Source organism: Dendrobium catenatum, unplaced genomic scaffold, assembly GCF_001605985.2.
Source record: "Dendrobium catenatum unplaced genomic scaffold, ASM160598v2 fragScaff_scaffold_414, whole genome shotgun sequence".
Classification (NCBI taxonomy): Eukaryota; Viridiplantae; Streptophyta; class Magnoliopsida; order Asparagales; family Orchidaceae; genus Dendrobium; species Dendrobium catenatum.
This window is the reverse complement of record NW_021318876.1, coordinates 652,108-665,301: the sequence shown is the minus strand read 5'-3', so window position 1 is coordinate 665,301 and position 13,194 is coordinate 652,108. Positions and strand designations below refer to the sequence as shown.

Here is a 13,194-nt window from a genome sequence, read left to right as displayed (position 1 = left end):
ATGACATGAAGAGCTCTGAGTTGCTTCTGAACAATCCGGTGACCGCACAAAATAATTTCTCGAATAGGCTTCGTTTAACACAATTTTTTTACCGCTTTTTAAAACAGCTTTCTAAGAAAAAAATTCTCAAATAAAATTTTTTGTAAAATAAAATGTTTTTGTACAAAAAATTTTATTTAAAAAAAAGTAAAAAAAATTGTCCTAAATGAAACCTTAATTTAGGGTGAGTTTGGGACGGCTCCAGCTGTCGATAAAGTAGGTTGTGAAGTTATGGTGCAGAAAGTTACTTTTTGAACTTGCTGTACATAAAATAGTATATTTTATTTGGATGATATAACTGTGGAGCTGCTGTGCTGCAGATGTGTGGAAACAAATTACCTAGATACCCTTATATATATTAAAATGAAAGAAATTTGTTTAAAAGATATTTTTTAAAAAAATATATATACGATAAACAACTAACAATTTTAAATTTTTTAAAAAAAGATATTTTTTTAAATTTTCTTTGCCGGTGCAAAGAAAATCCCTCCCATACAGCCGTAGAACTCCAAGCGCCTCCGGCCTCGACTGCCCAACCTCAATAGTTCCGTCGAGCATCATTTAGCCGTTTTAGCTCAAAATCCCTATTAAATCCCACAATCAAATGGCAAAAATACAGGAGAGAAAATGCCAGTAGCTCACTTTCACTAAAGATGGGAGGAGAGGGCAAAAGAGAAAGCCAGCGGCTCCAATCTCCAGATCCTTCCAAATTGTTTTCTTTCATTCCAAAAGATTAAAAAAAGAAAAAAAAAAAAAAAAACCTTTGATCGAGCAATCAAAAGAAGAACAGCGACTGATCCTATTGCTAAGGATCTTTAAAGACCTCAATACCCTTATGAATGCATATCAAAGTCGCCAAAAATGGATCAAAAACCACAAATATGACAGGAAGTAAAATAAGATTTGCAGATGAAACAGACCAGTGGCTCTCCCTTTTGGAAGAGGTTGGACATAAGCTGCGAGGGGTCAGCGGGCTTCTTTGGTGAGAAGAATTTCATGGCGAAGTACCACATAACCGCCATCCGGATTATTCCGGTCACCATCTGGCCAAACCCTCCCTGCTGCCTTTGCCTCACCGGCGTAGCCGGCGTAGCCTACGTAGCCGAAATAGCCTGCGTAGCCACTGGTTGCACCATCGATGGCCGCCGAAGAACGCGACGAAGGATTAGGACAACTGGAGTAACTTACTAACCTCTCCCAGTTCTCAGAACTCCCGCCACCACTGCCACTCGAAAGCTCTTCTTCCGACTCCGCCTTTGCTCCGCCTCCGGCCATCCTAATCCTAGCTTCCCCCGGAAAATTTGATAAAGCCAATGGGTTTTACGGTGGAAGAAGAAGATGCGGTGTATTTCGCAAGGCATTTACGTCTTTTTCTTACCCTCAAACAGCGGAAAACAGCGAAAGCAGGAGCCGACTTCTGGACGAAAAAAGCAGCCGCGGGACGCAAAAATTTTGAGAACGGAGCACGACCTTGTCTCCCCAAACCCCAACTCGGTTGCGTTTCCTACCGTACAGCAGGGAAAACGGCGTCCCAAACGCACCGTTAATATCACTCACAGTTTAGTTTCTTTTAATTATATGCCTACAAAGAAATCAATCTATACATAAAAAAGAGAGTACCAGCATTTAATAAATATTTTTTGCTCTTTCTTACTCCTTATGAGCAAATTACCACAAACTGTCGTACATAAAGCAAAGCAGCCAAAGAAGTTAGAAATTTATTTGAAATTTGAAGAAGTGGCACAAAGAGTTACAGAAAACATAGTAAATCGTATAGATTCAATGAGAACTTTGATACAGGCTTCATTAAATTGTCATTCATAAAGCTTATTATGCCTCATTTCCAACAATTTTGTAGCACAAAATGCTCTCGAACCATAAAGAGTAGCATAAGCAAAAGCAAGAAAGATATCTACAATGGCCAAGGCCGATTACTTCGCTGGAACTGAGAAGCTGCATACCTTTGATCATAAAAATCAGGTGCGAAGAAATGGCCAGAGCTTCTTGAATCAAACGGAGAAATAGAATTCGGATAATAATGGCTTAAATGACCCCTATGATCAAACTGGGAAGCATAAGCTGAATATGGTTGTATAAGAAACCTCTCTCTGCTTACTTGTGGAGCTGCAAATTTGTTCCTTTGATGTAAATCTGGGTGTGAATTGTCAAAAATGTTTGGAGAAGAAGGCCTCAGAGCATATTGATCCACTTCTCTTGCATTTGTGTATGAAGATGTCATCGTTTTGAGCTTCTTAGAATGCTTAGCTGAGGATGAGCTTGCTCTGATTTTGTTGTTGGAGTACTTTGTATGAGCTTTGGCATTATTGAAAGATTTTGGTTGGTTTCTTCCGGAAGTAGAAGCCTCTGAAGGTTTCTTCTGTCGTTTGATTTGATGTTGTTTAGAATCAGTGAGACTTCTCTTGCGCTTGGAACCTGCAAGGGTAAACTTATAATTGATAAGCCTTTTAAAGCGCAGTTGATCAGTACAAAGATGCAATTATTTCAAAGTGAGAAAAAAGTCAAAATGGTCTCTAAATTACAACTAAGAGACTATTTGAAGTTTCTAATTTAGACCTCTCATTTCACAATATTACAGTAAGGTTCATTGCTGTAACTATAAACAACCCTTCCACGTCACTCACCTGACGTGTCCTGTATCTCTGTAACCAATACATTCAATCTATTACATTTTCTGTTTCTGTTTTTCCTTTCTCTTCCTTTCCTTTCCTCGGTCTCTGTTTTCCTATATGGTATCAGAGCTGCCATGGCAGATCAAGAATCGGCAGCATCTCTTCCCCCTTCTTCTTCCTCAACCATCTCAAACTCTTCCAAACATCTCGCCATTCCACCGAAGCTGAGCATCGGTCTCTATCCTCCGCTACCTCAGACATACTATGGCTTCGTCGTCTTGTACACAAGCTTCAAATCACACAGCACCAGCCAACAGTTATCCACTGTGACAGCATCTCAATCATAGCCATGGCTAACAACCCGGTTTTTCACGCAAGAACAAAGTATATTGAGATCGATTTTCACTTCATACGTCATCATCTCAACTCAGGAGAACTTAAGATCGCTCATATCAACTCCGACAATCAAATAGCTGATATCTTCACCAAATCATTCGCAACAGCTCGATTCACTGACTTAAGAAACACACTAACCATTCGATCTATGAATGATTAGTTTGAGGAGGCATATTAACAACCCTTCCATGTCACTCACCTGACGTGTCCTGTATCTCTGTAACCAATACATTCAATCTATTACATTTTCTGTTTCTGTTTTTCCTTTCTCTTCCTTTCCTTTGCTCGGTATCTGTTTTCCTACAGTAACAACTAGCTTCATTCTTCTTCAGAAGGTAACCTGAAGAGACTCATTTGGCAAGCTTGTAAAGCCAGGTCTACAGGAAGTGCTCAAGCAGTCTAGGAAGAATTCATAATTATATACTACGGCTAAAAATATGATTGGCATTCTGTCGTTAAGAAATCATTGTCATTCATTCATTTTAAATCTTATAAAGTATTAATCATTAATCTAGCATTAAAATAAATGAAGTTGATATCAAGAATTTTTTAATCCTAAGAGTTATATCTTACATATGCCTCTTATAAAGGTATTGCAAACGTTCAACAATCGTGCAAAATATAAAATCTGAATTTGAGATCCAATTTTAACTGAATTCATTCATTTCAATTTTTGAATTAAGGATGGAATTATTGAAGTTAATGGGATATTAATTCAATTTAATTTTATATTTTTTTACAATTTATAGCCTTGGAGAAAATAGATTAAAATGTGTTACAGTTTCATAAATATTTTTTTTTTAATTTATAGCCTGTACAATTTTTTTACGAATTTGTATTATTCATAACCAAACTTGGATTATAGATATGCTAATTTTTTTTATTTGCAAATTAATGAAAATGAAGTATTTTACTTCCTGCATTATTTAGTTGTAAGTTTACATTTGAATGAAATTGCACGTTAGAATTACATTTTAAAATATAATTCCCATTTGAACGCATTATTAAGATAAATTATTTCGTAACTGACCATCCAAATTGAAAAATACAATCTGCTATTTTTTTTGTAATAAAATGTTTACGACCACATGCACTCAAACCATATAAATTTTTACTAAGTTATAAAAGAAGCCCATAAAGAGAGACAACCAATTCAAACTCCCAATGGGTTTATAAGATTGGATAGCTTCAGGAAATAATGAAAAAGTGCTTGCTAGAAACAGGATAAGGCTTTACATCTATGAATATATTCTCCACTTCCTAAAAAATGATATGGCAAACCGATTATTCAACTAGTATGAATTAAGAGGACTTTCATAATTTTGAAATAACGCAAACCTGAATTGACTCTAGCTTTAGTAGATGCTCTAACATGTCTTGCTGTGGCTCCCCTTCTGTGCTTCTCTTCAAGAACCTTGGATCTATCCGCCTCATTGGCCCAGCGCTAAGCATATAAAGTACCATGACTGACAAGATTATAATTGATGAAAGAAGAAAATCTATATTGATGGCAAAACTGATGTGAATGGAGAGCATTTCAGCAGTGAAAAACGGAATTGTCCAGTAAGTCTAATCAGAGATGGACGATTTCTTTAAGCAATATTGGATGCAGGAATTTCAAATGGAACTTGTATTCTATTTTCCAAGTAAATGAGCATCATAAGTTAATTAAAAGAAATGAGAAAATTCTACCTATTATCTGGACATAAAGAACAGCGATAAATATATGCAAGAAAGTAAACCAATCAAAACGAAAAAAAAACTGCCTCAATTAAAAATTCAACGCATGGAACAACGCAACTAGCTCCCCAGCTTGAAAGAATTCAACGCCAAACTATTCTAGCACGTCCTAAGAGAGAACTCATGTTAAGATAGTTGCTATTTGCATGCTTTATATTTTTGCAACTTGTATAGTTTTGATGATTCCAAACTTTATTGTTTAAATGTGTAGTTATCTCCTAACAATTTTAGAAGATTTATATTTGCTCTAGTGCTAATTACTAGACTCAACAACTCATGCATTGAAAGTAAAGCAGCAGCAAGCAGATCAAAATCATAAGGACTTATGATAGACAATTCAGTAAATGTGAGTGTAGTTGTAGCTTGGTCTACTTCAGATATAAATTATGCTCTTTTGATGCTAATGAAAAAAGATGCAAAAAGCAGATTACAGACTGAACTTGTTCATTTATAATAACAATTTTTACAACAATGAATTGTCATCTTGGTTGGCCATTAAAAGAGAAGCATAATGCTAAGTTAAGTGTTGCAGAGATGAGGATGTTCAGGTGGATGAGTGGATTTACCCTTACAGATAGGATACGAAATGAGCATTTATGTCAAAAGGTTTGAGGTAGCTTCAATGAAAGATAAGATTAAAGAGAGTCGTCTTAGATGGTTTGGTCACATAAAATGACGGTCTTCTGATGACCCGGTTAGAAAAGTAGAGGTATTAGATTTGACCTATATTAATAAAGGCAGAGGTAGACCTAAAAAGACTTCGTTATAAAATATTACAAATGATCTTTCTTTATTAGATTTAAATGAGAATTTGACTTTTAACAGGATACAATGGAGAAAAAGGATTCATGTAGCCGGCCCCACATAGTAGGACAAAGGCTTGATGTTGTCGTTGTTGTTATAATGAATTGTCATCTTGATGATCCAAGCGTATTGTTACATCATCAAAAATGTTAAACGAATTCACAAAGATATAAAGATACCCTCTTGAGAAATCTGTGAAATGAGCAACTTCTAATCTTCTTTGAATCATCTCTCTTTATTGCTACTATTATACTATTTCTATTTTTGTTTGTCTTATGAAACTTGGAATTTTTTTCTCTTATTGAGAATGTGTGCGGTTGAAATTTAAAATGGTTGGTGAGTGTCCTTATTTTAAATACCATTTTGTGGCTTCTCTTTAGTGGATCATATCCTCTCTTATCTCACGTGGGCATAGGCTTCGTAAGTTGAATCACGTAAATCTTAGGGTTTTCTTTGTGGTGATCAATCTCTATCTATGTAGCATTGTAGTTCATCGTATTTTTTCCTGAGTGATGTTTTCACATAAAAAATCAATAACTTTTTTATAGTAAGCTCATGCATAAATGTTATAGCTTCCAATAGAGACTAGAGTATCATTAATAAAAGGGTATACTGTGATACCTCTAGTAATCAACATCAATGGTGGTCACAAACACATCAACAAGTATTGAGATGCAAAAAAGTAAGAGAACTCAATGAAAGAGATGATGCTTCAAGTAGGCAAGGAATTGAACCACCTTGATAGTGGTATCAATCAGGTGATACTTGACGAAGAAATGTTGTAAAGAGAAATAATATTCTCAAAAGAATTGATATGCTTGCGATTTGAGAAGGATCGGTAGTACACTATGGGGCTTTGAACTTTAATGGGACAAGATGCTCTAGGATCTTAGGTGAGAAGGGGTTGTTATGAGTGTAAGTGGCGGCATGAGGAGGAGGTCAAGGAGCATTATCAGTTATGATCACATTACTTTTGTTGAAAAGGCAAGAAACTTGGTGGGCAAATGAAGCTTGCAATACTTTTGCGAGTTGGGTAATCTGTTGGCAGAGGCTCTTTACATGGGTATCAAATCACTTTTGAGGGATGAAAGCATTGCTTTTGAATGGCTTTTCAGTATGATAATCAAGGTTGGGTTGGATTTATCAAGGGTGCTACTTCCTTCGGTCAAAACTCCTTTTTCATCACAAGAGAGAGTACAATTTCCCCCATACCATGACAAAGAATATGAATAGTGAAAAGTCATTCTCTAGAAAGGCTGAGGGAGAGCACAGACCCAAGAATTCGAAAGAAAGAGTTCATGAAAGCACTATACCTAGATTACTCTGTAGGAGACAGAAGAAAACCATATCATAAAATAAGACTAGATTTATTATGGTTCAGCTGAAATACCTACATGCACTTACGGGCTAGTCGAGAAGAAATGTGCACTATTTAAGTGAGCTCCTGAGCATGAAACATGCTACATGACAGGAACATGGAGAGAAGAAAAGAAATATAATAATGAGAGATTATACTAAAAAGAAATTTTAATTGCGAGAAGTAATAGAAAATGAGAAGGAAAAAAAAAACAGAGAAAAGAAAGCCAAGAGCCTTGAATAAACTTTTCCTGATATCAGCAACTTTTTATGAATCTGTAAATTATCGCACTTGTGTATCTGTATTTACGTAGAAGATGGTGTGCCTCAAAGTTGGGATCAATTGTAAGGCTAATCCAGGATCTTAAGACAATGGACGCTAGCATTCCCTAGTAAGGGTGTAATTGAGTCAAGCCTACTCATGAAGCGGCTTGGGCTAGACTCAATAAATGGCTTGTGCACCAAGCTCGATAAGCTTATGAGCATACTCTGACTCAACTTGTTGGCTCATGAGCTTGCTTGACATGTTTATTAAATATTAATATAAATACACTTAAAATATATTAGAATTCAAGAATTTAACTTCAAAGTTGTTAAAATTTTAAAATTTATATATCACATCCATAAATGAAGTGATTCATTATTATTTCTCTTCTTAGTTATTATCATCTTCATCATTTCATCATAATAAATGCTTCAATCATAATCATTTTCTTTTTTTTTTTTCCATAATAAATAACCCGACTCGTAAGCAAACTCAAACTCGTGGAATTGAGCTCAAGCTCAAGCTTGAACTCGTTTAATTAATCATGATCAAGGTCAACCTTAAGCCCAAACCAAGGATTACTCAAGTTCGACTCGACTCATTTACACCCCTATTCCCTGTGATATAAAAGACGGCATGACAAAGTAGGAAACCATACATAAAAATAGAATGGTGGCAACATTTGACACCACGGGCTGCACAACAAGGCCATAGAAATTAGAACTTCTTGGAAAGTGGTTTCATGATGCGTAATAACTAATGGAGCGTCATGATTTTCTTAAATGCTCTCTTATTCCAATAGTATAATGTGTGTGGATCATTGATATTGCTCGTTAAATGACATGAGGCAAGGTGCCCAAAACATGAAGAAGGTACACAAACGTGCCCAAAACATGTCGAAGAAGATACAGTCCTATGAGGAAATGCCATTCCAGGACTGTCATAGGAACACACTCCCACGAGATGGCAAACAAAGCAACACTCCTGAAGATAATTCCAGAGAGATGTTTTTGAAGGACTTCACAAGAGAGTAATTAAGTCAGTGGAGGTTAAATATGTTATAATAGCAATAGCCACATATAAGATCGAAATTGCATTATAGATTCAAATAGATTTGAAGATTAGATCTAAAATTGTCAGGAAAAATCAAGAATATGAACCAAGAGAATGCAATTAAGTCAGCAATATTTAAATATGTTATAATAGTGATAGCCACATATGAAATGGAAACTGCGTTAAATAGAGTTTGAAGGCTACATTTACACTTCCCAAGAGAGCAATTAAGTCAGCAACAGTTATACATGATATAATAGTAGTAGCCACATATAAGATGGAAATTGCATTAGATATTGACGATTACATCTAAACTTCACATAAAAACTCATGAATGTGAATCTGAGCTTTTACAATTCGTCTATGAATTTATAATTGAACAAGTCATGTATGCTATAATTTAAGAGCCTAATGAGCCAAAAAAAAGAGATGATAAATCAATTGAATAAGTTGATCCAACTCCATACGAAAATTTCAAAAAAGTTATTTCTATCAATAAAAAATCATTTTGCTTTTGGTTCATAATTTCTTCGCATACAAATTCGAAAGAAGAGACATAAGAAGGTAAAATTACATCTATATTTCAATGAATTTGTTAATAAATTATTTTTTAAATAATGAAAGTCATAAAAATATGAATTTAGTGTTTGCTCAAATTTGAAAGTGTGTAAATCATCTCCATAAATATTCAAGTTATATGTATCAGCTTTCTTTAAGGAGAATGTTCATTCATATAATCATTGTGGGCTCCGAAAGTTCAGCCCCGACCTCCCCTGCTACTTTCGGGGTAGTTTTAATGGATTAAGTTCCGGGAAAAATTTTAGGAAGACAGATTGGATTTGTAAATAAGACACTACCCAGAGATTTCACCCTCAATTTGTGAGTACTTTAGATCTGAGTTCTAGTTTCCTATAGGCGAAATCCCCTAGTTAATTACTCCTCCCAATAACAAGAGATAACTTTCGATTAAGGCTAGTCGTCGATCATATATGTTGTATCTATAAATACAAAGTATCAGACTTATAGTAGCAGCATTGACATTTGGAATTAAAAATTTTAACATTTAAAATTAGAAATTTCACCATCTTGCACTTAAAGCAGATGGTGGGAGAATAGATGATGGACCAATCAAGATCCCATGGTTTCGTCATCCTGGGCCATCATAGTCCCTGGTCTACTTAGTCAGAGGAGGTAGTCAACCCAACCTGACAGAAGGATCCTTGTCGGCAGCCATGGGTTGCTTCGTCTAAGAGTACCTTGTAGACCTGAGATAGATATTTGTCTAAGGGGACAAATTTGAATCCACCTTAGCTAAAAGAGGGCTTTGTGCACTATCGATTATATCATATTGATTCATATCTCAAGGATTTGATGCCATTGGGGACCATACAGGCTCTGGTCATGGCCGTAATTTAGTGGTGTCATTTGATGGCAAACCACCAAGTTCAGAGAGCCCCGATCATAACCGTTTACCTACGGTGAAATTTGAGGGCAAAACTGTCAGTTAGAGGACATGTGCCACGTCCTTAATGGTATGAGACTGTTTGAGAATAAATCCTAGTGATATTCTTGACCAGACATTAGCTCTTTATGAGCTGAAGTTATTTTTAAATTTGTTCACCGTAGCAAACTGTTGCGGAGGGTAGATAGATTTTGTTTTGAGTGTTTGATAGTTGAATTTTGATTTTAAATATTTTGAATTTTTGGGATTTTGGAGTTTTGGATTTTGATGAGCATTTGGGTGGAATTTGTAATATTCAGAATTAACCCCTCCGGTTGAGATCCATGCTGAACACAACCATTACCGGGGTGGATGTAGGCAATTTTATTTCATTGATTGAACATTGTCGACTTTGTCTGCTTGCCGACAGAGGATCGAGTTCGCCGATTGTACGCTCTTACTAATGAATTTTTCTTCTTATAGATCTTGAAGGTATAATATGAATGTTTAAAACAAATATATCGGTCAACGTCGTGACTGTATATTTGTTTAATAGTCGAGTTATCTACTTCTACTAAACCACGTTGAAGGATCGGGTTTGAACTTGACTTCATTTACTGACCCGCGCGGCATCCCTAAACGTCAAGTGTACCCGTAACACGATCGTTGGGGCCCATGTTGATATGTGATTGCACATGCACTTTCTTGTAATATATTTTTATGTATACATATTGTAGAGCAAGTGTGGGGGTATTTTGGAATATTCTAGCTGTGTGGGCAATTGTTGTTTCAATGTGCGCAACATTCCAATTGAAAGTTTATACATGCTTTTTTTCCGGCTGTATAAGTGTTGCAGATCCGATGGTGTAGCGTTGTACTACGATCATTTGCCTGTTTCAAACAGATAGACTGTCGTGCACTACTTGTTGTATTCTGCAAGTATATTGTTGCGCACTAATGAATATCTTGCAATGCATTTGTAGATACTTGCATCCATCGTGATTCTTTCATATTTGCTCATGGACATGTTGAATGTATAAAAGGTCTATTTCAATGGTCTGTTGGCATTTACATTTGTTGTAGTCATCTTGTATTTTGCTTGTGGACAACCTATTGGGTGTACAACGAATCTTCTATAACAGCTCATAGGAGCTTGTATGCTCGTATCCCTTTGTTGCATTTGTTGTGGTCTGCAGTATTTCCACTATCATTGAATGTGTGCAAATCATTATGCTCATTAACAAATGATCTTTTTTTTATTAAATTTAAATGAGAATTTAACTCTTAATAAGACACAACGGAGAAAAAAGATTCATGTAGCCGACCCGATGTAGTGGGATAAAGACTTCTTGTAGTTGTTTTACTTTGTACAAATCATACGGTACAACCTTGAAAATTGTGCCTTACAATCCATTATGAAACCTCAAACAGAAACTAACAATTTTCATTGTATCATACCATATTGATTTTTGGTACAACCATAACATGTATTATAACAATCACTATGGAAAAATAAAACAAAAGTATAGACTCAAGGGCTCAAATTACCCCCTATATAAATTAAAATGAAAAAATTTAAACAGTGCAACAAATTTGCATCTCCGGTGATAACCACACACTATAAACTCCGACAATTTACATTTTAATTATTTTCACCCACAGAAAGGTGATACAAGGGAAAAAAAGCACTTATCAATGAATTGAATTGATTCCATTGTCAATTCAGAGAGAAGAAGTGCATTTTTACCTGGCGGAAAGTTCTGTACCTATAGAGATTGCGCCCCTTCACAAGCAAAGGATACAACGATGGTAATGGCTTGACACCTTTGCTCCACAATACTTCGACCTTTTTAATCATGTAAAAAAAATAAAAATAAAAAAAGAAGTTACCAGATAAAATAATTCTCAGGCGGTTTTTAGTTTGACTTACAGTAAAGGTGTGTTGCTGCTTTGCACTACCATAGCTTTCCTTAACAACCCTACCAGCAATTGTTCGCTTTCCTATAACTTTTCCATTTCTTGAAACTTTGTTAAACCTTGAAAAAAAAAATTAGGAGCTCCCTAGTCAAAGAGTACAATCAAAAACAATTTGGAATAGTGAAAAATAAAGTTATCAGGAGAATTTAAGTGCAAAAATGACATACTTATCATAGACTCTTTGCTTGAACATAACAACATCACCTTTGCAAACATCACCTATATTGACAACAACAATTCAACCTGCTTGACAAATGATATAACAGGAATCTAGAGTGAAGGAGACGAGATGTTACCTGTACAGTTGATGGTAAACGAAGACTTTGGATAAAACCTCACGCCATTTCCATCTTTTAGCCTGATAGATACATAATTAGAATGATAAATGCAAGTACATGCCAAAATGCAGCAACAAGGAAAAAAAATTATATTATTATTTGTTATTCAAGATTTAGGTATCATCCTACTGTTCAACGCTTCAAAATTCTAAACAAACTAGCCAGGCAATGTACCCTGTCCAATGCCTAAAACCGGATTTTTGTTAAATGAAATGAAATTAATTGATCTCATAGAACTAATGGAACAGTTTACCAGATCAATTTTAAGTAGCTGTCTGATATTGCACTTTTTTTCTCTGCATTTCTTATATGGATTAAAAGTGTGAGTCCATTCCTCTGTATTTTTAATCTATTTTTCCTCTTGCATCAAAAGGTGTCGAGTTTCAGCAATAGATTTGAGGTTAAATGGTTAATGATAAGTATGGAAAGGAAGAATTACTTGAGAATATAAGAAGTCATCAGAAAGAGAAAAAAGCAGCAACTTTGATGGTTATAAAATGAAAAAAATGGATTCAGTTATCATAGAAGATGAAGTTAATGTGCATAGTTTATTCCAAAGATTAGGAAAGGAATAGAGAAGAGAACCACAGTAAAATAAATATTTCAGCTGGAGAATGGTAGTTAATCTGCTAAAATTCATGACAACTAAATTTTATGGGACAAATCTGAATCCTGGTATTAAGAACTAAACTATTTTGCTATTTGGTGTTGAGAAATAAAAACGGGATTAAAAGAAAACTTGACCATAGCAGAGCTGAGACTGCTGAAGTATATAAACAGAAAACTATACAGAATCGAATGTTAAACGAGTATCAGAAAGTGATGATGTTTTCATGTTTGTGAAAATTATGAAGGCTGATAAGTGGTTAAGAAAGGATTCACTAGAAAATGGGATAGACTAAATAGAAACTACAAGTAACTAGATGAAATTGTTGGTAAGGAGAGTTGAAATACCAAGTTTTTAGAAGAAGAAAACAGATAAGTACTCTATGCTAGGGCCGGCGGTTTAGAGAGAGGAGGATAGTGGTAGCCGGCGGTTTGGAGGGGAAGGGGGAAGATGGCCGGCGTCTTGGAGAGAAAAGAGGGGTGGCCTGCGATTTGGGAAGGAAGGAGGAGATGGATCGTGAGCCCGGACGCTTCCTGTGGTTGATGAGT

The 13,194-nt window shown here is 35.5% G+C and overlaps 1 protein-coding gene across 1 annotated transcript in view; it reads right to left on the bottom strand.

The window, feature by feature from the left end:
• Nucleotides 1-1,739: 1,739 nt before the first annotated feature.
• Nucleotides 1,740-13,194, bottom strand: part of LOC110102061 (zinc finger CCCH domain-containing protein 62) — a 36,455-nt gene continuing 25,000 nt past the window's right edge. The window contains exons 4-9 of the mRNA XM_020830234.2: nt 11,998-12,059; nt 11,869-11,920; nt 11,655-11,760; nt 11,472-11,570; nt 4,404-4,509; nt 1,740-2,472 (exon numbers count right to left, since the gene is read on the bottom strand). Coding sequence (XP_020685893.1) covers nt 1,952-2,472; nt 4,404-4,509; nt 11,472-11,570; nt 11,655-11,760; nt 11,869-11,920; nt 11,998-12,059 — 946 coding nt within the window. The 3' untranslated portion in view covers nt 1,740-1,951. The remainder of the gene's footprint in view (nt 2,473-4,403; nt 4,510-11,471; nt 11,571-11,654; nt 11,761-11,868; nt 11,921-11,997; nt 12,060-13,194) is intronic.